Source organism: Procambarus clarkii, chromosome 30, assembly GCF_040958095.1.
Source record: "Procambarus clarkii isolate CNS0578487 chromosome 30, FALCON_Pclarkii_2.0, whole genome shotgun sequence".
NCBI classification, from domain to species: Eukaryota; Metazoa; Arthropoda; class Malacostraca; order Decapoda; family Cambaridae; genus Procambarus; species Procambarus clarkii.
This window is the reverse complement of record NC_091179.1, coordinates 17,792,418-17,819,225: the sequence shown is the minus strand read 5'-3', so window position 1 is coordinate 17,819,225 and position 26,808 is coordinate 17,792,418. Positions and strand designations below refer to the sequence as shown.

Below are 26,808 nucleotides of genomic sequence, written 5' to 3'. Positions count from 1 at the left end.
CTTCTATGAAGCTTTTGAGGTCAGGATTGGCATTACAGTTTAGCGTTTTATCTTAATCCATCAATAATGGTAAACTTATGGGCTAGTTATGCCCGTGCCTTTTCTTGGGTGGCTTAATCTTCATCACTCAATCAATCATTTTAAACTCTACAAACCCGCTCCTGTGCCAGGTAAATGTATTTTTTTAGTAGCATCGAGTGAATCGTGCATGTGGCAGCGGTGTGTATATTACGGTGATCCGCGAGCAGTGTTGCCAGATTGGGCTACAAATAGCGAATTGGGCTACTTTTGAGAGCCCCGCGCTCCCAATTTTTTAATTTCGCTACTTGCTACTTTTGGGGCTAATTTAAAAGCAAGATGTGCTAATTTGGGCTATTAATGTTACGATTGTACGATTGCGAACTATCAGGGGGAATTGCGAGTTACATGAAAGTAACTAAGCTATAAATAATTGTAATTAATAATAATTGTAAATATTAATTAATACTAAATAATATTATTTAATAAATTAGTCCCAATTCAATGCAGAGTTTTCTTCCAAGCACAGAAACTTGTAAATATAAATACAAGATAATAGATAGATCGATAAGTAAATAGACAACTTTCAAATATTGCACCAAGTAATGACGAGAGGGAAAAACTAGACAGTATACATTACATTTGAAATCAATAATGGATGAATGGTAATAAATTGGTGTATGTTTGTATGTATATCAGACAAAGTCCATTTAATGGCAGAATTTAGCCATTTTGTGTAAAAACTTTTATATCTCATATTATTAATTATAACAGTAATCGAAAAAAGTCATATTTTGTATATACAAGAGATGAAACAGAGAGCCATGAGGCTAGAGCGATGTGCTGAGTCCTATAAGGAGGCCGAGCTTCCAGAAATACCTTCCTGTGATTGGCTGTTGCGGGGAATACTAACACTCTTTTATGAATAAAATTTAAGCTAAGAAATAGGTCCTTGTGCACAACAACAAGGTTGGTGTGAAAAAGAACAACAATTTCTGTTTTGCACCTGACAGAAATCTCCATCTAACTGAATAATTTACTCGAATAAGAGGGCAGAGCCGTGTATCATTATTTGTGTCAAGGCAACTCCCAATAATAACGTCACAAGTTAGGTAGCCATGCAGCCCATTTTTATATAACATCTGTTATATTCCTGCAATATTTAATTATCACTTTATTAACACTTTAAATAATTAACACTTCACTTTTTGGGTAAATTAAAGTTAAAGCAGAATTCCATAAGCAGGACTGGTGGGCTGAACTAAGATGATTTACTAAGTGGATGGCACCTATAGCTGATCCCTTCCTGTGATTGGCTGTTGTGTGAATGTCAACAAAGAGTTTCTACCAATGATATGCCATTTATTATGCACCCCATACCATCTGTGGGCGGAGCTTGGAACCTCCTACCCGAGCACAACAACCCGCCTTATGGGTTGCTGTTTGGCTATTTATAGTGCGTTGGAAAAGCAACAGATGGCGTTAGTTGCATTTTGTAGGGATAATTTGTTATAAGTGTAATTTGATGTCAACAGATGGCGTAAGCTGTATCTTATGGCTACTATTGACCTGCCAGTTGATAGTGTTTTTAATTGCCGACAGATGGCATCAGCTGTATTATTATTATTTTAATAATATTATTACATTAATAATAATGTATTATTATTACTTTAAACACTGATCTATACGTCTGGTAGCTTATAATAAGGTTTTATACCATGCTGGTATTAGGTAACTAGAATTTTGCAATTACTTTTTTTATCTACTGTTGAAGATATATAAGACAAATGTAAGGTTTTGAGGCTAAGTAACGAAGATAGTTACAAGATACGAGCCAGATGGTGTTGAGATTGCAAAAGGGATTATGATAAGAACTTAAGCCAAAAAATCAGTGCATAAATGTACGCAAATATGAGACTGGGATATATTTCCCCGAAAGAGTTAGCAATAAAATACGCTTTCTAGTTCTTTATTTTTAAAATTAAGACCAGGGATTCTGTATAACGAAGCTGCAAGCTAAAACACCGTTATCCTATAATGTTCATCTGTAGCTTAACCCTAAATACTCGTTTATTAAACGAATTTATTGTTAGAGTTCATTAGGAATCAACTTTGTTGAAGGCAGAGTTTCCAACAAATACCTTCCTGTGATTGGCTGTTGCGGGGAATGCCAACGCTTATATGAATAAAATGCAAAATAAGAAATACGTCCTTTTGCTCAATAACCTTGTTGTTGCACAAAAGAACAACAATTTCTGTTTTATACAAGACAGAAATTTCCATCTAACTGAATAATGTAGACCAATAAGAGGACGGAGGCATTGTATCGCCGATATTATTTGTGTGAGGCAACTCCCACTGATGACGTCACAAGTCAGGTAGCCAGCCCATGTTTCTGTAACACTCGTTACATCCTGCAGTATTAATTATCACTATATTAATACTTTTAAATACTTAATATTTCAAATTTTAGGTAGATTAAAGTTGAAACAGAATGTCATAAGCAAGGATGATGTGCTGAATAAAGATGATTTATTAAGTGGATGGAGCCTTTAGCTAATCCCTTCCTGTGATTGGCTGTTGTGTGAATGTCAACAAAGTATATCTACCAATGATATGCCATTTATTATGCACCCCATACCACTTGTGGGCAGAGCTTGGAACCTCCTACCCGAGCACAACAATCCCACCTTATGGGTTGCTGTTTGGCTATTTATAGTGCGTTGGAAAAAAACTAGATGGCGTTAGTTGTATTTTGTGGGGTAATTTGTTATAAGTGTAATTTGATGTCAACAGATGGCGTAAGCTGTATCTTATGGCTACTGTTGACCAGCCAGTTGATAGTGTTCTCTTGTGCCGACAGATGGCATCAGCTGTGTTATTATTACTTCCGAATTCCCTTTAAACACTGATCTACAAATCCCTTGGTTTATGATAAGGTTTTATACCATTTATGATAAGTATTAGATAACTGGAGTTCCGCAATTACTTTTATTTATCAACTCCTTCAGGATATCATCATATAATGTCTGGTTAGGACGTACTGCTCTCGATTGATGAAGATTAATCCACCAAGAGGTGGCACGGGCATGAATAACCCGCAAATACAATTTATGCATACAATAACAGCATTTCACACTAAAAATACTTGGATATATTGAATTTTGGTAGTGAATTCCAATCTTAGGAATCTCCTAAACTGTACTTTTTAATCATTTTTATGTACTTACTACTTATTATTAAATTATTAAGTACTTACTATAATAATTAATTGAATTATTTTATTTAATATTTAATTAAATGATAAAATAATAGGTAATAATAAATCGTTGTGTAGGGGGACAGGCAGCCAGTGTATATATACATGTTAAGCTTATACCAAGGTGCCACAAAGGTGCCAAATTAAAGACTGGGAGCTGCCGGGGCGGGCCCAAGGGCTGCTGGCGGCCCTGGCCAGGCTCAACTTCCGCGCCCTTATAATCACCATTGTTTAATAATCTTCACAGGGAGAAACAACTGTAAATATAGGAATAGTTTATTACAACATACACGGTAAATAAAACAGCTCGGAAACTAAGGAAATAAAGCTGATAAAAAAACATTAAAGTCCATTTCAAGTTCAAGTATGTTTATTGGTGGTTCGTTCATGCTAGGCTTGCAGTTACACAACTGGTCGGGGTCCGCTCACACAACTGGTCGGGGTTCGGGGTGCACAATAAACCACCACTCACTGGTTGAATAGGGATGCTTAATGAACTATCCACCTCTGGCGGCAAAATAAATATATATATATATATATATATATATATATATATATATATATATATATATATATATATATATATATATATATATATATATATATATATATATATATATATATATATATATATATATATATATATATATATATATATACACACACATATATAAGAGTTTGTGAGGGTACTACCTCTGGTGCCAATGTGGGTATATATATATATATATATATATGTCGTACCTAGTAGCCAGAACGAACTTCTCAGCCTACTATGCAAGGCCTGATTTGCCTAATAAGCCAAGTTTTCCTGAATTATTATATTTTCTCTAATTTATTTCTTATGAAATGATAAAGCAACCCATTTCATTATGTATGAGGTCAATTTTTTGTTATTGGAGTTAAAATTAACGTAGATATATGACCGAACCTAACCAACCCTACCTAACCTAACCTAACCTATCTTTATAGGTTAGGTTAGGTAAGGTAGCAGAAAAAGTTAGGTTAGGTTAGGTTAGGCAGGTTAGGAAGTCGAGAAACAATTAATTCATGAAAACTTGGCTTATTAGACAAATCGGGCCTTGCATAGTAGGCTGAGAAGTGCGTTCTGGCTACTAGGTACGACATATATATATATATATATATATATATATATATATATATATATATATATATATATATATATATATATATATATATATATATATATATATATATGTCGTACCTAGTAGCCAGAACTCACTTCTCAGCCTACTATGCAAGGCCCGATTTGCCAAATAAGCCAAGTTTTCATGAATTAATTGTTTTTCGACGACCTAACCTACCTAACCTAACCTAACCTAACTTTTTTGGCTACCTAACCTAACCTAACCTATAAAGATAGGTTAGGTTAGGTTAGGTAGGGTTGGTTAGGTTCGGTCATATATCTACGTTAATTTTAACTACAATAAAAAAAATTGACCTCATACATAATGAAATGGGTAGCTTTATCTTTTCATAAGAAAAAAAATTGAGAAAATATATTAATTCAGGAAAACTTGGCTTATTAGGCAAATTTGGCCTTGCATAGTAGGCTGACAAGTGCGTTCTGGCTACTAGGTACGACATATATATATATATATATATATATATATATATATATATATATATATATATATATATATATATATATATATATATATATATATATATATATATATATATATATATATATATATATATATAATATGTGTGTATGTGCAGAAATAATATTAATAAAACAATTAACATCGTGTAGTGTACTCTATATATCAAAATATATTACTTTGAAACCCATATCATTCACTAAAAAAAATTGGGCTACTCTAATTCCAAATTCGCTACTTTTAGACCGTCAGCTCGCTACTTTCAGCAATTTAGATCTGGCAACCCTGTCCGCGAGTAATCATTCATCTCCTTGGCAACAAACTATGCGTATATGTGACGTGCTAGTTGAATTACATATACTCTTTATTTGCTTATCGTGCACCCTACACCCATCCAGTGGGGTTCCGTAAAAAGTTTATAAACACATGCATATACTATGGACAGTAATGTGATATAATTAGCTCTAAATTCTTGAATTTGTTCGCATTCGTACAGAGTATGATATGTTCATAGTTTTGCTGACAAAGTTTACATTTGGTCCTCAACTTCTCATAAATCTAAGTAATGTTCAATGGAGAGTTTACAGTAACGAAGAGGCTACACCATATTAGAACCCCTGAGTCGCCTCTGAAATTAAGGGATCTGCGCATAGATCGTTAAGTTTACATAAATATTAAGCCCATTATCTGTATAATTAAGGCTTTATATAGATTAGTGATTTTCCTGGTGGTGAAATTTTCTCCCGACACTTAATTTTTAGGTATACGAATTAATTACAATACACCTGAATGATACAAATTCAATCATCATCAGTGAATAAAGAAAATTTTGAATATAATTAAAGTTAACTGCTTCCAAACTGAATTAGCCTAAAACTGGCAATGGAAAAGAACTCCAAAATGAATTTGAAGAGAAAATTGCAAACAAGAATTATAGATCCATTTATAATTGATGAACAATCTAGAGAATTAAATTGCAATTGTCTATGTCGATGAAATATGTCCATGCAACAGGACACATGGATGTGGAATTTTACCTTGAGGCAGCGGATATCCTGCTGTATGCATGACGGTGGCCGCGAAGATTATATAGATATATATTGTATCACCTCCATATTCTGACAATGCAGCTGTTTAGTGGTGCCAGTGTCGCGTGTACAATTGTATACACATGCACCAAATATTAACTTGGAGTACACAGCTTCGAGAACCCACATGATGATCATGATTCTTCCAACGCTAGCTCCCGACTTCCTATTGAGAACCCACAACTTCCCTCTCCCACTCTCTCTCTTTCTCTATCCCCTCCTATTTCACTCTCCATCGCGTCAAACGTGATATTATGAATAGATGAGAAACTGTCCAAGCTTATACATCCATATTTTGGTCTTCATCAAAATAACAGGGGGGGTACTTGTAGGAGCTGATACGTCATAAAAGGGGCAATGTAGTCGACCACGACCAGCTTATGACAATCACATACCACCTAAATGTACATCATGAAAAGTTGGGTAAAGCTATATAGATGTGTATTAGTATCCCCGTCATCGAAATAAACAAATGTAAACGAAGGGTATGGCCACTTATAATAATAATAATAATAATTTTGATTTAAGCAAAAGTACATACATAGGATTAAAGAAGATTGTATGAATCATGGATAGGGCAGGTATGCATGCCCTACGTGCAAGATAACACAATATGAATAATAGCGCCATTTTATTCCTGTTATACTTTTGCCAAGGTATGAGATATCTGCTTCTGATGTCATGTTTCCTTGTCGGAGTCTCATGCCTGACGAATTTTGTGAGGACAGTTACACTCGAGTTAAATTATTTATTATCTGATGGGGGCTTTAGTAAAATGAACATTCATAACATTAAAATAAAAACAAAGAATTGTCAGAAGGCTTTCATGTTTATTTTCAGGTAAATTATATTAAGCTAATCATGGAAATAAATGTAGGAGTATTTATTTTGTATAATAAACACTGTACGTAGAGAAGGAAAGTGTTACACGGCAATACAGTAATATTCTTAAAAACCTTAATATACCAATCAGCCACAACATCGATCAATGATGCGGATAATCTCTGTAATTTGGAAACCAAACATAGGAAGAAAATCTGCGTGGGGTTCACACTCCTCCCTAATGACCGATCTCCAGTACAACAGGTTCCACTCCACATTGGCGGTGTCTTGAGGACTGGATGTGTTAGCAGGGAGCTTGTCCTGAGCGGAGGTTCTTGGCTTCTTAAAGAGAGGCTGCATGATGTCTCTACGCCGTGAATATGGTGCTAGAGCAACTAGAGCGGCAGTGATTGCTTCCTTCCTCGCTGCTTCATCTGTCATTGGTCCAATGGTTCTTCTAGAAGCTTTATCAGCGTTCAATATCATGTCCTCAGTGTTGCCCTCGCTGCCTCTCGTTTCACCCGTTGATGGCTCTGGTGTGTGCTCAGCAATCCCTTCTCCAGGGGTGTGTAAAGACTTCATGCTTTGCGACAGACACTCTTCTTCTGCCGTTTCTCCTGCTGGCGACGCCGCTGAACAAGGTCCGGAGTACAGTATTCCCTCTTCATTAAAGGTGGCCCAACTCCACTCATTCATATAGTTCATATTAGCACCTGGGTTGAGTACCGCCAGCGCCGCTTCGATGGACGGCTGCTCGCTGAAGGTGAAGCTTTCTGAGAACTCGGAGGTGGCGGTAGTAGGTGGTTCTTCAGGCTCTGGTGGTCATGAAGATCAGTGAATAATAATAATAATAATAATAATAATAATAATAATAATAATAATAATAATAATAATAATAATAATAATAATAATGCTTCCTACAAGGATGAAGTGATGCCATTGGTTTTGATATTGAAGCTCATCATAGATGCTCAGTCAGATATAATAATTGCAAGGCCATGAACCAATACTACATCTGACTGAGCATGAAGATGAGCTTCTATATCAGGGTCAACACTTTCATCCTTGTGGGGAGACATGAAGCAAAGCTAGGTGGCACTGAACATTTTATAATATATTTAGTCATCTTTAGTCTAATGGAGCATGCAAGCTTTGATACTCACATGTCAGGAGCATCACATGACCCGAGGACGAGGAGAGGCAGGTATCCAGTGAGGGACGAGTGACGAGGAGAGACAGATAACCAGTAACTAAGATAATGTTGACTCACCGATGGTGTTGCAGGCTGCAATGACGACTCTGGTGATGGCGACCGCTAGGGAGTAGGCTACCTCCGCCAGATACTCTCGTCCTTGCATAATAATAATAATAATAATAATAATAATAATAATAATAATAATGTTTCTTTAATCCGTTTTGGGTTACTGTTCACTACTAGGGCTTTCTTCTAATATAATACATGAATCAGTCTACTTTACATGCTGTATTGTTCAAAATTCAATGCACATCTTCACATCAACAGTAGGCTCGAAACCAATCGCAGGTACATTTTCTAAATTAAGCAACTGACAGAGGTGGAGAGCTTGTGTCATAATTGATATGTTTGTCCTGCACACCGCCCCCCCATCCAGTGGGCAGCGGTGGATAGGTTACAATCCCTTAGTTACTACCTACAGTTAACAATCTGTGGATATTTGGCTAAGATTTCTGGTAGCAGATCATTTCGAATTAAATATTTACACATGTCTGGAACATTTGTTATAGAATTGTCTCTGAAGTCATATATCTTTTAGCACCCCATCACATAGTGACGGAAGTTGTGCGAATAATTTTGTTGACACAGCTTGGTTAGGTCTACATCAGCAGATAATATTCGATTATTTCATAACAGTATTATGCCAGTACACACGCCTGCAGTTGGAGATCGGGAGAGGGGGGGGGGTAGAAATAGCCTAAGCTACTCTATCCCTTTGAGATGTATTTCTTTCTTGTCTCAATAAACATACTTGAACTTGAGTTGGAGATCTCTGAGCATCAGGTATTGGCGCACACAAGGAGCACCAACACCTGCCACACACATCTGTATTATAGTTCAAGTTCGAGTATGTTTATTGAGATAAGAAAGAAATACATCTCAAAGGGATAGAGTAGCTTAGGCTATTTCTACCCCCCCCCCCACATCTGTATTATAGATGATTGACTGTTCCTGACTGAAATTGGCTATACGGGAGACATACCTACAATACAGTATGCCAGTCCCAACACCTACCAGCAATCCTATAGTTGATCTTGTGGCAGATGAAGATGAGAGCCTGCAGAAGAAGATTACCAGCTCTCACCAGCAGCGGGGTCCAGGTGCTGACGGCCACAACCACACTCTCCACCGCCTTCAACGCCAACCACTGATTAAAAGGGAAGACGGGATTTGGATTTGATGTCCAAAGGGTTTGGAGACGGGGAGGATAGGATATTACATCAACGTCGGCCCTGGATAGTTATATAAACAATGTGGGACCTCCACATACACAATCCAAACAAGATGTTTTGTATTGTTTTGACGGTCTCAATCATATATGCATGTATATAGCCTATAGCAAAGTCTATCGTTTAAGGTTATATTCTTGATTCCACACTTAAACCGGAAGTCAAACTGGTGTGAAGACGTTTAAGGGTAGTCAGTACTATTCTTACGTTCATATATGAAAAATGGGTCGCTTGTACACTACCTCACACCTGGTGCCATTGATTACCTTATTGGCGCCAGTGGTACCTAAATTATTGTGCACCCCATACTCGTCCCGTGAGTGGTAGTTTACTGCGCACACCCCCATACTCACCCTGTGAGCGGTAGCGCAAAATGTTTACAGAAGGGGGGCACAATACATCTTAAACATATCTAAGAGGGGGTGTTGCCTAACACCAACTGTTGCTGTGTGTGCCAGGGTTGAGCTAAACCCACAGCTTAATGGGAGCCCACGTGCCTGCCCTCAGGGACATTTGTTGTCTTGCCAGCTCACACTAGACACAGGTGGGGTGTAGGTGGGGTGTGTGTGGGCACCTGCTCTCTCCATCAATTATATTACATATAATTATTATTATGAAATATTGTCTATTCTGGATATGGGTTTTACTAGTGTTTAAAGAGCTAAATTTTAGTCATAAGTTCACACCTATTACGCACCTAAATAACATAGACTTGTGTTATTGAGTGTATTAATTGGTAGTTGTAGTGTAGCTGACCTGCGGTTTTGACCTGTTTTGACCTTGTAGTTGACCTGCGGAACTTGCCCGTTGTTCAGTCTGTGTTTTTCTCTCCTTGTTTATGTTGACATTTTTAAACTATAGTCAAGGTACTGGAACCAGCACGTTATTCAGCAGTCTCCGTGGTGTAGTGGTAAGACACTCGCCTGGCGTTCCGCGAGCGCTATGTCATGGGTTCGTATCCTGGCCGGGGAGGATTTACTGGGCGCAATTCCTTAACTGTAGCCTCTGTTTAACGCAACAGTAAAATGTGTACTTGGATGAAAAAACGATTCTTCGCGGCGGGGATCGTATTCCAGGGAACTGCCCGAAACGCTACGCGTACTAGTGGCTGTACAAGAATGTAACAACTCTTGTATATATCTCAAAAAAAAAAAAAAAAAAAAAAAAAAAATCAGCATCAAATTTTCCCTACAACACAATCCGCAAATCGTTTTCATCCCGGTGTAATCACCTTTCGAATGCAATCAATTGCTGTACCATTGCTACCTGTAACCAGTTTAAAAGAAAACAAACAAAAACAGGGCCTAATTGATGTAATCCTTATTTTCACTCCACATAAATTTCCTATCGAGTATGTATTATGCTCAATAAGCTAGTCACGTTTTACCATACATTTGGACAACGTCTGATGATTGATCTTGTTCGCTGTCAGTACAGTCTCGAATCGATGCTCACTTGTTATACCAATATTTGCCACAGTGAATACACCCATAAATATAGGACATTTTTATGACAGAGCGCAGTTGACGTGTATGGTGTTTAATGTATGACAGGGCGCAGTTGACGTGTATGGTGTTTAATGTATGACAGGGCGCAGTTGATGTGTATGGTGTTTAATGTATGACAGGGCGCAGTTGATGTGTATGGTGTTTAATGTATGACAGGACGCAGTTGATGTGTATGGTGTTTAATGTATGACAGGGCGCAGTTGATGTGTATGGTGTTTAATGTATGACAGGACGCAGTTGATGTGTATGGTGTTTAATGTATGACAGGACGCAGTTGATGTGTATGGTGTTTAATGTATGACAAGAGGCAATAATGAAAAGCTATCATTAAGAGGGGTGCGTACATTGTGTACAATAGGGATCTGTCACAAGATGAGGTTGGTAGCACTTGTAGTCATTGGCCAGAGTGCAACACAGGCTGAGTGTTGGCAACACTAGTTGGCCTACTGACGGCAATTTGCCTCTAAGGTGAGTTGGTCATGGTGAGCAGCACATCAGCCACCTGATCATCCTGGTGCAGAAGTTTCTGTTTACCAGGATAACTCTTTCATAAGCCTTCTCTGCTGACGCTCACAGCATATATAGACTGCACAATATATTACCCCTCACAGCATGAGTATGAGGTGCACAATAAACTACCACTCACAGGATGAGTGGTAATTTACCACTCACAATAAACTCATAGGGTTTGATCCATAACGCTCTATATAACTGTACTTTCAACTGGAGCCGTAATCGTACCCCTATACGTTTTAGTCATATAAATGATCATTATTATTATAATTCGTGGTATTATCCGAGACGGCCTGATACAGTCTTGAGTCCGAGGGGCCGATCGATACAGCAGGTAGACAAGCAGGAGCCCTTGGTGATAACCAGTTTATCTGTACTCGTTATCACCAGATATTCACAATTACTGATATTCCACACGTATTACTACATCCCATTACATATTACTACAACAGCGATCATGTAGTAACTGATTAATGAATACGGGGAAAATCACACTGAAAATTAAGGAAAGCTAAAACGCGTGTTTGATAGCTAAGTCTGAAGCTGCATATCCTAGGGTTGCATGGTTATGCAACGGTTATAGAAAGGCGGGACCCAAGAGCTAACAATTCTACCGGCACAAAGTGTCAACAAACAGTCAAGAGACAGAGAGTTTAGAAGGAGGAAGAAGGGGGTGACGGGGTACGAGACATTACCCAGTGTGTGGGAGAGCGAGAGGTGTGTGGTGGACTGGTCCCCAGCAACGCCGTCAGCACCTCCGTCAGGAAGGTCACACACAGGTCTGCCTCCCGCCTCCCCGTGCCCGGAGCCTCGCGCAGCGCCTCCTTCACCTCCTGCAGAATGACACCAACACTTACACGTTTAGCATTTGTTTATATGTGCCAGACACGTTCGTGATTTATGTATATATAAATACTAAAAACAGTCATCGTTTAAAAACGTCCCCTTGAAGCTATAGCCCACATATAAAGTGAAATATATGTCTGTCTGTCCAAGTTTGGAGACGATTGGGCCTCATCCAACTTTGCAGGGTGTTAGGGGTAAGGGGACGGTCATAGGCGGGTCAGGAGTAGGCCCCCAAGGCAACCCTCTTCCACCCCACACATGATGTGTGGATATTAAATGATTGGGGTCAAGTCCATAGAGTTTCATACGATGTCCATTGACATTCAAATATTCTGATGACAGATTTGTATTGTGGGTGTGTGTGTGTGAGGGGGGGGGGCTACCACCAGATATCCGCTCTCTCTCTATTTTCCTCTCAGGTTAGGCTAGCACATACATCAGTTAGGGATAGTGGACATTTAATATTGGTTAAGGCAGCCCCCCTCAGATTCACGAACCAGTTACGCAAGCACAGGTAACTTACGAACGTGTACATCTTTCCTCAATGTTTAACGGCATTGGTTACAGTTATTTAACAGTTTACAAGCATGAAAACTTGCCAATCAACTGTTGTTATTGTTATAGACAACCTCCTGGTGCTTCGGACCTCATTAACTGTTCAATAATTGTAAACAAAGCCGCCAAAGATTGAGAAAAGATGTACAGGTTCGCAAGTGCTTGCGTAATTGCTTCGTGAATCTGGCCCGGGCTTCACTAACTGCGAACGGTTCAGGCGTCTCAGGGATTGATTGATGATTGATGAAGCCACTACCAAAGGTGACACGGGCATGAGTAGCCCGCACGTGATGGTAGATGTTAGAAGTGAATGTGGTGTTTGGTCGTGCAAAATCTTGAAGTGTCTCTGGGGCCCTGTCTTTAGCCCGGGTCGCAAGGAGCTGCTCCCTCGGCCTATAAATAGTGGCACATACGCACGCGCGCGCACACACGCACCTGTACCCACTCCCTCAAACACACAACACAACTAGGACAGAGAAGAACATATAGACCAAAAGGTGTACCCTCTATCAGGTGTATATATAATACAAAGGTTGATAGGCTTTAAGCATAACACCAAATCAAATCAAACCAACACACACAAGCATTCGTCCACCTTGGCCGACGCTCTATTAAAATGAAAAAAAAAAAACACTCACCCAGTGTGTGTGGGGGTCAAACATACATGCATTTCAATTTATTTATACTGTGCTTGTGGCTGAGATCGAGAGTGACTTGGAGGGGGATCTGATACTTGTGTGGGAGATTCTAAGTGTTTGTGAGGGGATTCAGTACTTTGTGCAGGGGTATAACATCAAATTATAAGAGGACGTATGACGAACAATGAAGTCAAGAGACACGTGAGGTTAGTATGTATACTGACAGCGTAGGTAGGTGGGCCGGAAGCCATGTATGTGGTAGTTTGTGGGGCAGGTATGTATAAGAAAGTCAGCTTGAAGGTTTTGTCTGCATGAAGTAGGAAAGAATGAGTCCCGGGATAACGTGTGTGTGTGTGTGTGTGTGTGTGTGTGTGTGTGTGTGTGTGTGTGTGTGTGTGTGTGTTTAGGTAATGCTACTCGTCCAAAGCTAGCATACCATACAATGCATTTAGGACATATCATGTACAATAATATAATGACTTTTATTTACAAATATTGTGCAAAAAATTACAAAAAAGTGTACAAATACACTTTTACAAATACTAATATTATAATTTCAAAGTTATCAAGTAAACAAAGTTTAAACAAAAATACAACACAATAATTAAAAAAAGAGGAAATGTAACACAGTTTTTTTCAGGAGGAGAGATTGTTTACCTTGACACTACGATAACAGTTGCTCCAGTTATGTTGGGATGCTCTGGAGGCCGCCTCCAGCCCCGCCTCCACCTCTTGCCTCACCTCCCCGAGGACCACATCACATCCCCTTATTACCTGTAATACCCTATGCTCAGAGATCATCATAAATGTACATGGAAAATTTAACAATGTGAAACAACACTCACTGTAGCCTGATTGTGTAATGAGCGTGTATCACGCCACATATTAGGTGAGATTGGGATGTCCTGAACAGTAAACTAGCCGTTGGCAGCGACAACGGTCAAACCTTACCTTGCACCTGGAGTTCATTTGGTCCTGTTGGTCGTAGCCTCTCATGGTCGGACCGGAGCCGCCCTCGTCATTCCTGCTGTCATAGCCTTCGTCTGCGTCCCCGATATAACCGTCTGGGGCGAGTGTTTTATTCGTGGTATTTGCTTTCCCGCTGTTCTGACGACCACTGACTGTATCTGTCTTATTTCTGCGAGTATTTGTGTCATCAGCTGTTATGGAAGTATCGATGTCCACTGTCTCCCTCCTGCTACGGTCATCATTGTTTTTGTTGCCCTGGGAGGTGGCTGAGGTGGGGAGCTTGTCCCGCGTTAAGGTGTTCGTTGCATCTGTGTCGGGGATAACCGAGCCCCAGCCATCATTAGTGTTCGTGCGGGGACCTCCGCTTCCTGTGCTAGAGTCACTGCTGTTCTTGTTGCTGCTGCTCGAGACATGAGGAATGCTGGTACTCAGAGGACTTGTAGAAGGTGAGCATAAACGGTCAGGAACGTTCTGAATGTCTACATATAATGACCTCCAATCGTCATTTGTGATGTCTATCATGCACTGACTTGACGCATGGTTCTCTGTCCTGCCCTCAGCTGGTGGAGTTTGCCACGTTGAGTCAAGAGACGCGACACAGCTCCCAGGTGAAGTTTTCGGATTTATAACTACTATGGAGTTCAATTTATCTCCATCGCTTTTGTTATTTACGCCACACATAGCTCGGCTTTTGTAATGTAAGTGAACCTTTTGTTTTTCAGGAGGTATGGGGATTATATTTTCCTTCTGAACGTCACCAGACCCTTCAATTCTTACGGCGTGATATGAACTCGTATTGAAGAATTGTTTATTCCCAACGACGTTAGCTTCTGATGCGCCAGTCAGACGAGCACCCGACGCATCCTGCAGGACGTCCACACAACCACCTTCAACGACACTGTCCTGCGAGAGGTTGGTCAACTTCTCTAGCGGTTTGACAGATATACAAACGGATGGTGTAGCGTGTGATGGGTGACGGTCCTTGATACCCTTCACTCTCTTCCGTTTAGTGGTGACACTGGCGGCGGGGACTCGCTCTGTGGACTTGCTGGCTGCTCCGCTCACCTCAACAACCCCACCGTCATTTGCATCTCCTGAAGGAGATTGCCAAAATAGACTTAGGTGACTATACGTATATCAGTAGATAAATATATATACAAATATATAGGCAGGCAGATATATAAATATACTAGATGGTACCCGGCGGAGCCCTGTTTCTCTGTATCTCTATCTTTCCTCTCTCTCCCTCTGTCTCTCTCTCTCTCTCTCATAAAATGCAATATTTTGAGAGGGTGAAAACAATGTTGACAAACTTTGGAAAACAAAAATTACCATTTTAAAATTCATAGAGTCGATAGCAGTCGTAATGAGGCCGACCATGATCCGCCTATAATAGTCCCCTACCACCTGTGTGTCATCCTGAAAGGTTGGGAGAGGCTAGTCCCAAGCCTCTGGCCTTGGATAGACAGCCAAACTATTTCAGAGCTATAGCTAAGGACAGAGACATCTTTTAAATTCGTATTTACTAAATTATTACAAATAACAGAAAATTTACCTTTAGTGTAAACAAAAACCTGAACTGTAAACCTACAGTTTACTTACCAGTGTGGGGAGGAGCCAAGAATTGTGGGGGTGGGGTGGTTGGTGTGCCCTTCTTACTGCGCACCGTTGTCTTCTGCCGTTGCCTCTGTTATAATAATAATACAATTATTCTTTAAGAATATACAGAGGAACACGATACAGTGGTTAATGAGTTATTGAATGTAAAGCATATTAAAAAAGCCACTACTACGCCTTGCTAGTACTTGAGGCTGTTGCCCCCTTGTATGTGTTACATATGACCTTTTAAAGAAGTGGTCTGGATTAATTTCCTCTAATTTGCTCACTTTTATAAGATTTCTATGAGATTTGTCTTGTCATGTCTAGTTTGTGGTGTTGTTACTTGTTAGTCCCGACGGGCCCACAACCTTTCCTGGTATGTGAGGCGACTCAGTTCTGGAAGTTTTGACATAGTTTTGTTCCTCACCTCTCTCTAGCCTATTTATTGCCTGCATCTACTTCCTCACGTACGGGCTCACCATAACCCATGCTACTGGAACTTATTGTCCTGTGTAGCGAATCTTAAAGAACAACAACATACTTCCTCATCACAATCGACTTGAGAATGGTCCAGGACGGACCGAAACGTCGTCGTCCCTTTACCTTCTAGTGTGTGATCTGGTCGACTTAGTTCTGGAAGATTTTTGTCGCCCACTGTTGAACTTTCTCCAAAGCAGATTTGTCCTTCTGGGGACGAGCTCTCCACGCTTGGATACGGTAGATGAGGGCGCAGGAGAGAGTTATAGCGTCCAATAACCACTTTCTTTTCCCTGAAGTCCAAGGTTCGAATAGATCTAGGCGATGCTTCACATTCCGTAGACATGCTATACTTTCCTGCCGCATTTGACTGCGACATTTTTCACGCGTCTTGTTAAGAATATTCATCAATTCCCACTCCTAATATATAGTAGTTGATGGGTCGGATATCAGTCGTATGACATGTTGATATATTCGGTGTCTGCGTGAAATAATTGTTCTAATTTACCCCGTTCTCTCGATTACTACTCCGTAAAAAATGCAATGGATTTGCCAAGCCAGAAGCATCAAAACTAGTGATGGGACGATACTAAAATTTTCAACGATTCCGATTCCAATAAAACGTCTCAGTTTCGATACGATTATCGATTCCGATACTGATTCTTTTAAAAAATATTGTTGGATACTTATTTTCCTGAAAATTTTCGTTAATAATTAATTAATTAATTTAAATTAAATGTACTGTGTTCAGTAAGAAAGCATATTTTTTAATTAATATTAACGTACAAATTAATATGAAATAACATTTGTGTTAATAACATTACCATTGCTGATTTAAATTACATATAATTATGCATGTAGTTACATGTATTTTCTTACCGTAGCTTGCTTAGTTCAGGTAATAACATTGCAAGGTACCCTATCTCTTTATTCCTAATGTGCCTGTATAACCCCTCCACCACCACGTCCAGCATGATGGGTATGGGGGTACATTAATTATTTACACAAAGCCACTGCACGGGGCGTAACATTATACTTAAACCAGGAGGTATGGAATTTAGCACTGGAGACACGGCGCAAAAGGCAGGGTTTGAACTTCGCGCCAAAAGCTGGAAGACACGAAAACTAATTAGCGATAAAGGCGTTAGACTTAACAGTAGAAGAGTGAAACTTATCATGGGAGGAATATGACTTAGCACTGGAGGCATGAAACTGAACACTGGAGGTATGGTATTCTATTATCAGGGACAGGAAGCCTATACTTAAAGTTAATGAGATCTCCTTCGCAAGGAAATCACAACAACGAGATGTGATTTTGTCCTTATCGAGATCTCCCTTCACCAACAGCTGTGGGTTGTATCCCCGGGATGCAACTCATAACAGTTCCCTAACTCGGGCACATAGTTACTGCTAAGTAAATAGAGGCATCAGGTGAAAGGAAACGTGCCCAACAGTCTCAATGTCCTGCACTGGAACCCGGGAGCCTCGGTTGTGAGCCGACGACTTGGACCACTGCGAGAGAGGGAGGAGACCTAACGTGGGCTAACATATACATTTTATTATACAGTACTTACCGTAGGCTTCTCTAGCGACTGTGGGTGTCGAAGGACAGATATTAGGTTGGTGGCGAATTGACGAGGCGTGAGGTGGGGAGGAGTCTCCCTGATAATATTGAGGGCCACGGCAACCATCACACGACCATATTCCTGCCACCTGGAAAAAAGCACTACAATCACCTTCTGTGGTTGATTGTTCAATAAATCCCTGAACTATGTTTAACAGATCTCTCACCCTGTCCATGGAGGACAGAAGAAAATGTATATATGCTGGTTAGCATTGTAAATGTGTGGTTACGTCTGTGGTAGAAAATAATAATAATAAAAACTGGAAACAACCGCAGAGATGGAAGAAAAACCAATACACATATTTATATTAGATTAGATTTTTTATTCAGGTAAGGGTACATACATTGAGTTACATACATAATGTTGGATTTAAAGATAGAGATAGTACATACAATATCTAAAGCCACTAGTACGCATAGCGTTTCGGGCAAACGCTATGGGTACTTTACTAAAATTTACTGCCACAGACTTCAACATGAACAACTAGATCTTTGTGTAAGGAGCTCCACAACAATTTGACTATATAAAGAGCCTTATGAAGCATAATAATTTGTATAAATCGCTGATAAATATAGCTTCTAACTCTAAATCAAGATTATGCAATATATAATTATAGTGATTACATGTTTTGCTGTTAATTTGGCTTTCCCTTAAGTAAACAATTTACTTCAATTTTGTGTAAACTAACTCAATTATATATAAATTAACATACATTAAATGTCTGATGATTATGGGCGCTGCAGCTCCACACATATAGTACATACTTACAGATGAGAGGTGTTCCCGGAGGTCATCATGAGGAGCGTGACCTCCTCACAGCCCCACCTCGGGTCAACCTGCGTGGCCGCTCTCCAATTGGCGCCATCAGCTGATGGCCCGTTTTCTCTTGCCTCCAAGGACTGAAGTCATTAAATAATTTTATATTTCTTTTACGATCAATAACTTTACATATTAAAATAAATTTTTAAACAGCATATATATTATAAACAATGATCAGTCTATATATGAAGTGACCGTGGTGCTTTGACTGTTCTATCGTTTGAATTATTTTACTAGAGGGATGCGTATTATGGAATTAGTTCTTGATTCACAAGAGGGAATTCCGGGCTTTAATCCTAGGCAGTACAAAAATACTTTGGAACGTTTCCTATCACCTAATGCCTCTATTCACCTAGCAGTAAATAGGTACCGATGAGTTAGTCAGCTTGTGGTGGGATTTCATCCTGGAGAGGGCCAGTAGTTCGACCCTGGGAGGATCTGTATATAAGCCTCAGATGTATACATATACTGGCTGCCTGTCCCCCGACACAATAAATTGTTGAATTAATTGAGATCGTGAAGGGCCCCGACGAGCCCAAAGCCCATGTAGGAATTACAAATGTGGATTCAAGTCCCGATTTATCAAATATACTTCCTTTATATTTAAGATTGTTTAGTAAAATAGAATTAAATTCCGATATTACTATGATCTGGTATATTGTATTTTAGGAATAACGGGTAATAATGAAGTAGACATCCGTGAATATTGAGGCAGGAAGATCAAAACAGAGGAGAGGACGGGCGGCTGGAGGCTACACTAAGAGTTATTTCAGCCCCGGGAATGGCGACAATTCTCAGGCCAATGCAGCGAGTAGCCATCACCACACTGGCTAGGATGAGGCACCTCCACCTCTCCAAGCCTTGTACCGACACTTTTACAGCAACTGATGCTGTCATGCCTAAGCCATACACTACAAAAATAACAGGTACGTCATTACATTCCGATTTTTTTGGGGGGTCTGCTATACCTTAAAGAGGCTCGTCAGTGAATTATGTTGCATATATCATTTGCTGCAATATAGGTTAAGACGTTTCTAGGCAAGGCACAGATGTGTTTGACTAGAGTACAAATTTATACTTATTGATTTGGTGTTGCTGGATGATTATCTTATTTATCAATTGATGTAACAGTTGTTCTTTAATGTACTGCTTGTTATTTATTTATTTATTTATTTATTTATTTATTTATATACAAGAAGGTACATAAGGTTGAGAAAATAGATACATCGGGGGTTTGAGTGTAACATTCTTACAAAACCACTAACATGCATAGTATTTCGGGCAGGTCCTTAAGATGGAAGCAGAATTTGAGTTTACCATAAAACTACATTACAAATGGGTAGAATTAATTATATTGATCAAGTTGCATGTCATAAGTACTAAATTGGTGAATGGCTAGCACAAGATGGGAACCGAGGATGAAATTAGGTACTTTTTGGCCTTACTTCTGCCAAAACTCTGCTGAACTTTAAAATCCAGCTTTAAAAAAAATCATCAGGACAAATGAGTGGCATCTTTGATAAGCCACCAGCTTCCTGTCCTCGTCGAGGCCACTAGAGTGTTAGTACCCCTCAGGTAATTTCAGGTCAATTTTTAATAAAATATAGGTTGGAAATTTGTTTAACTCATTAAGGAGCGGATTTCATACATTGAGTGTACTGTACAGTACTAGCATTTTTACACTGATCCATGTGTACAGGGAGCCACTGGTTGATACCTGATTGATGGGGTTCTGGGAGTTCTTCTACTCCCCAAGCCCAGCCCGAGGCCAAGCTTGACTTGTGAGAGTTTGATCCACCAGGCTGCTGCTTGGAGCGGCCTGCAGGCCCATATACCCACCACAGCCCGGTTGGTCTGGCACTCCTTGAAGGAAACAATCTCTATGGGTACCCAGTATATAGTAGCCTCCATGTATTGCTCTATGAGGGGACCTGATATTTAAGAAAAGGCTGTGTTGTCAAGTTACATTTGCTTTGGTTATAACTTATAAACACTCAAATCATATGAAGTATATAGAGATGGCTCTGGCGGTGCATAAATCTAGTACAGTACTTGTTGTCTAAATAACTATTGATAAAATACGAAACTTCATATGTTGTAAGGAAAGAAAAAAAATTAATTCATTTAACCAAAGCAGTAATGCTGTGCAAATCAAGGGTACCATATTGTGGAATTACCTCCCCTAATGACATTGAAGACTCTTCTCCTCTCAACTAGTTGAAAAGAGAAACTAAGAAGTACCTAATTGACTATGTAACCAAACTTTCTCACCTCTTCTCATCCTACATGTCAACCTGTGTGTTTGCTGTTATTGTAAACATTAATAACTAAAACTGATCTGTTATTGAAAACTGTAATGTTAAAATTTAATCAAATTTTATATTATGTTTAATCTCCTCTTCAATTTAAAATTCCTTATTATGTTTGTACTATTGCAAAAAAAAATTCCAAATACTGTATGTAAAAATTATCAATCATTTTTAATATTCTTCATCAATTCATTAATGTTTCCTTATCTCATTTAATTTTAAGAATTGTCCCATTAAGCTGTTGCTGTATATTGTTCTCCTAAATTTTTTGTGGTAAGCCCCATCATCTCCCTGAAGTGTCTTGGGCTGGACGGTAGAGCGACGGTCTTGCTTCATGCAAGTCAGCGTTCAATCTCCTGACTGTCCAAGTGGTTGAGCTCCATTCCTTTTCCCTGTCCCATCCCAAATCCTTATCCTGATCTCTTCCCAGTGCTATATAGCCACGATGGCTTGCCGCTTCTGATAATTCTTTCCTACCTTCCCTGAAGTATCAGGGAGCCTCCAGGGGTCACCCAGAAACTGACATTTCATTACATTCAATGCTGATTTTTTATGTTATGCCTGAAATGCTCTGCTTATTAGTGGCTTTAGGCACTGTCTTATCTTGTCTATGAATCCTCTACTGTTGGTATATCATGTGTTTGTATCTTTTGTGTGTACTCTTACTCAAGTAAAATACTATTATTATTATTATTAACAGGTTATATGGGAGTTACTGTGGCAACATCCATGGGTATATTTACGGGTGCCGAAATTAGCAAGAATATTGCAAGTTTCCTTGAAGAAAATGAATTATTTGTTCCGTCTGATGATGATGATGATGATTAATCATTAATAAAATTAAAGGTAAGTTATGTAGTTAAAATAAGTAACACCCCATACTTTAGCAATGTGATAAAGCAATAACCATACTTGGATGCATTTTTATTCTGGAAACTAGTCATTAATGATATCTGCCATTTAGCAGGTTGATAATGCAGTCTTTTAATGTTTGTATCACCTGTCCTTGCAGTATTCTCTGTCTGCTTCGAATCATTATCCACTTTCTTTTTTAAGATATGCAACCACCATCTGTTTTTTAATATACGGTACATGTATTGTACTGTATATAACTATGTGTGATGCACTTGGGTATTGATCCACTTATACAGGTATCCTATGATTTGCAAGATTTTAAATAACAACATTAAGATTTAAAGCATTATCACTTTAGATACGGTACTTTTAAAATGCAATCCCCATTGCGCTGTGGTAACACACTCGCCCCACGCTTCACGAGCGTTTTGGCTTGGGTTCGTATTCTGGCCAGGCAGGACTGACTAGATGCCAAGCCTTAACTTGTACACCTCTGTTCACCCAGCAGTGAATGGGTACCTAGTTGTTAAATGATTTGGCAAGTTTGATTAAGGACCTGCCTGAAATGCCGTATGTGCTAGTGGCTTTACAAGAATGTATATAGCTTCCTGTATACTAGTATAATCAATACAAAAATATAAAATAATTAAAAAAAGTGCTGGAAAAATGTGTACCATGGATTGAGCATGGTCTTGGGCAAACCATGCTAGCTGTGTAGCAGTCTATGCTAACTTGGCAGCTATAGCATGCTGCATTCTGGGCCTGATATTTAAACCAGTGCATACAAGCTCCTCTGAATGTCAATTGAACGTTGGAATCCACACATGGATTCTAGATTACCTTCTTGCATCATGACACCTATAAAATTTCCAGCACTGCTGTATCTTAAGGTACTGACATAAAGAAAAATATGATATATTGATGTTGCAAATAAAACTTTAAATATTTCACAGATCAGAAAATGGAGTACAGTATATGCTTTGTCCCATGGCCACCAGTACAAAATCAACAAGGCTAGGAGTTGTATCAAGAAGAATGCAGACAATTACAAAATCTGTAGCTGGATCAGGTACTCTAAACAGTTTCCCATTGGCAGGGACAGAAAGCCTATTAGGTTTTTCAAGATCTTAGGCCAACAATTAACCTTCCGTAGGATGCAACCCACAACAGTTGCCTAACTAGCCTGGATACCTATTTGCTGCCAGATGGACAGAGGCCTCAGGTGAAAGGCAATATGTCTCTATTATGCATGGTAATCAAACTTTAGACATTTTGGCTGTGAACAGACAGTGTTCACCTCTGTTCAATTGTGGGAAATTTTATGATTGAGAAAATAAAAATACAAATTGTTGTGGAGGAAGCACTGACTAACATTATTTAGTGCAGAGAACTGTACTGAGTCTTGGGTAAATGACTTTCTTGATAAATTGGACTCATTACTTAATCTACATTTTTATCAACTTTTTTTGGCTTGGGGTATACATTGTTGCACATACCAAGAATTCTGGGCTTATTTATGGGCTGAATTTGTGACTGGAAAGAGGATGTAACATTAAATATTAATGTTAAAATAAGTGGGGGTTTTCCAATCTACTCTACAAATCTTTAGAGATCTCTAGTACCTTACCATTTCTTTCCCCTATAAAGTACTGTACCTCTTAAGTTTGATTTGTTTGGCTTATGCAGTAATATAACTTGTGTGCAAATCAAGGACTGCCTGTATTAAATTATATTTACACTTACAGTAAATGTAATACAGTACTATCAGAAGCATCTGTTCCATTATTGTCATTACAAAATAATAGTCAAAGCCTGCAACATTTTCAACCTTTTCATCCTTAAATCGGGTGATTATCTTTTCTAAAGCTAATGTTCTACTATATCTCACTCATGGCATGCCTACTTTACAGTATGATTATAAATTATTCTAAAGTTATCAACTTAAATGGGTGTAGATGACTGAAGTAAACAAGAGGTTATCCTGGATGAGGCAGGTGTTGTAATTGGAGTGATAAGTTAGCTTATGGAGGTGAGAGGAAGGAAAAAGAGTAGATTGGGCAATAGATATACAGTATTGATGTTGACCAAACTACACACTAGAAAATGAAGAGACGACGACGTTTCGGTCCGTCCTGGACCATTATCAAGTCGATTGCGATAATGGTCCAGGACGGACCGAAACGTCGTCGTCTCCTTCACTTTCTAGTGTGTGGTTTGGTCAACATTTTTCAGCCACGTTATTGTGACTCCTCATCTGCATACGGTATTCAAACATTGCAGCTTAATTTTTGTAGCTTCAGTCATGTTTAAAAGTAAAAATTTATTTGATTACATATTGATAGGAGAGATCTTTTAAGCTCTTCATTTTATTGTTATGAAACCTTTCTTTCTAGGTTTGTGAATTTTCATCTAGTCTCCACCGCTTCCTTCAAATCGTTTATACAATTTATTATGTAAGTTATTAGTGTTACTTGATTTTAATGATACCAATGTTAAAACTCTCATTTAAATGAGTAATGACTATTTTACAACTTGATAAATAAGTCTGTGGGTAATTATTATGGAAGAATAGTATTATGCTTTATTTTAACATATTCAGATTTAGCTTAGAACAGTTGTCATATGCTACTTATAATGAAGAATAATGACAATGTACTTAACATAAATTTTTAATTATGTAATATGATTTTCAAATGTCTGTCAAAACCTATGATGCAAGTATTTCAACACATTGGTTTAAGAATAAATGTTTGTTTTTGTATTATACATAAATTTATCATAATTTTTTTTTGCATTATAGAAGTAGACCTTGTACAAATAAAATAATAACTAATTAACAAACAAATTAAACTAAAAAGTAAACCTAAGTGTTCTTGACTGTCAAAGAAAATTATTATTGATTGGACTTAACAGTACACTGTATGTATATTGTTTATATTTAATATTTGTTACATATGAGTGAATCCTGTACAGTACTGTAAAAGTTACATATTCATGCTTGTAAATGAGGTGTTCTTGAATTTCTTGCAATGTTTGGACATACCATGTTTTTATTTTATGTAATGCATTATCCTCATGTTGAATAAAGCTACCCTATGATGTAACTTATTTTCTTCTCTTACCTAAAACTTATAGGCACATTAGCGCTGAAAGTGTGCAAATTAGTCACATTTCACACTGATGTTTAATAACTTTTTACTAGTAATGGGGTTATTGCTAATTGACCAGTAGTAGTAGTAGGCATCCATCAGTCTCAGGAGACTATGGCGTTGCGCTCTGGTTGTCAGTCTGGAGTGGCCTCTCTAGGGTGCAAAGTCAAGGTAGGTTGATACAGGGGAGAAGCTGTCACCCCATACAGCAGGTCCCCCAGAATTGACCAGAACAGTAGTAGAATTTAAATTATTAAACTCCCCGAAAGCTAATTTTTTTCATATATCGTAGTTATAGCCCCTTACTGGGCAACTAAACTAAAACTGGGCTGAAACTAAAAGCCAGGTATAATTTTTTTTTTTTTGTACAATATTTCCTGGTACTGTATAGTCCTAAAGCAGCTCTAGCAGGGTTGAATTTACTCCTGGATACATTACCTATACTTAAGTGTTTCACACTGTTCTCTACTCTCCTATAATGAAAAGTAATAAATTACTGGAACAAGATTTACATAGTATGTAATTGATTGAGGCCCTGTCTGTATTTACAAGACTTCATAAACATATAGCATATGTTCTTGACAAACCAGGTGAGGCTGACATGTATACTGTAATATCGTTTATTGTGCATGTACTTAATTATGAATTGAAGTTCACAGGCATGCATACATGAGAACTTTTAAATTAGATGAGGTTGCTAAATTTAGTTTTGATTAAAATTATACAAAATGCACTATGATAATTAAGGTAATTTGGGTGTATAAGTTGAGTTGTTTTATTTAAATCCTTGTGTTTCCCTTGCTGTGTGTATGTTACTGAAGATGTCATACTGCTTGATGAAATGTTGAATAAAATGGAAAAAACCAAGTGAACAAGTGTTTCTTCAGTCCTATAGTTGGTAGAAGATATGCAGAAGGAAGTATTAGAAATTGAATTTTTAAATACCTGTAATGCTTTTGTGTTCAGTTTTATATGTATTAATGAACACCTGTTCCCAAGATATTAAAATAAATGAATAAATTATATTGTTAGTATTGTGTACAGTAATTACCTAAGTATAGTTACAGGATTAAAGCTATGCTCATGGTGTCCCAGTTTCCCAGTACTCTGTCATATGACACTTTGAAACTACTGAGAGTTTGGCATCCACTATCTTCTCACTTGACTTATACAGCTGCCTTCCACTTCATTAGCATTGGAGATCTTTATAATTTTTTTGCACCTTATTTCCTTAGCTAGAATCTATGACCTCTAGTTCTTAACGGTGCAGGTTTCAAGAATTCCTCTCATTTTTGTCAATTCTGGTTACTATTTTGTATGTTATGATCATATTGCCTCATTTTAATTCTATCTTCTAGTTTTAGAATGCTGTATTAACACCTCTAGCCTCTCCTCATAGGTTTTGTTGTTCAGTTCTGGTGCATTGTGTTGTTCAGTTCTGGTGTATTGTCGATAAACCACTCTGGATAATTCTTACAACCAGCCTAGTTTGTTACACTGGAAGCCATTTAGTAGTGTGTCTTTGCACCTTTTCCAGTTTACTGCTGTTCTTATTTAGATATAGGTGCCATATACCCACTGCATATTCCAGTTTTGGTCTCAAAATTTGTGAACAATTTCTTTAATATTTCACTACCCATGTATTTAAAAAAA

At 38.4% G+C, this 26,808-nt stretch overlaps 1 protein-coding gene and 1 long non-coding RNA gene across 3 annotated transcripts; one reads left to right on the top strand and one right to left on the bottom strand.

The window, feature by feature from the left end:
- Positions 1-6,797: 6,797 nt before the first annotated feature.
- Positions 6,798-18,916, bottom strand: LOC123765473 (uncharacterized). 2 transcript variants are annotated; one of them, XM_045754077.2, is made up of 9 exons: positions 18,792-18,916; positions 17,973-18,111; positions 15,925-16,009; positions 14,305-15,416; positions 14,011-14,127; positions 12,010-12,147; positions 9,079-9,211; positions 8,080-8,160; positions 6,798-7,624 (listed from the first exon to the last, which is right to left on the bottom strand). In XM_045754077.2, exons 1-9 carry the CDS (start codon positions 18,818-18,820, stop codon positions 6,957-6,959), a joined length of 2,502 nt encoding a protein of 833 aa, XP_045610033.2. In that variant the 5' UTR covers positions 18,821-18,916; the 3' UTR covers positions 6,798-6,956. The 2 variants fall into 2 exon arrangements, with proteins under 2 accessions (XP_045610033.2, XP_069190079.1); XM_069333978.1 differs by lacking the exon at positions 14,011-14,127.
- Positions 15,430-25,105, top strand: LOC123765474 (uncharacterized). Its single transcript, XR_011230035.1, has 4 exons — positions 15,430-15,444; positions 19,512-19,768; positions 21,852-21,997; positions 24,400-25,105. It is a non-coding gene; the product is annotated as an uncharacterized lncRNA (long non-coding RNA).
- Positions 25,106-26,808: the final 1,703 nt, after the last annotated feature.

Coding starts and splice junctions, on each gene's coding strand:
- LOC123765473 (XM_045754077.2), bottom strand. CDS start 18,820: ATGATGACCTCCGGGAACACCTCTCATCT. Junction 15,417..15,924: donor CTTGGCTCCTCCCCACACTG/GTAAGTAAACTG, acceptor AATCTCCTTCAG/GAGATGCAAATGACGGTGGG. Junction 7,625..8,079: donor TGCAGCCTGCAACACCATCG/GTGAGTCAACAT, acceptor CATGACCACCAG/AGCCTGAAGAACCACCTACT.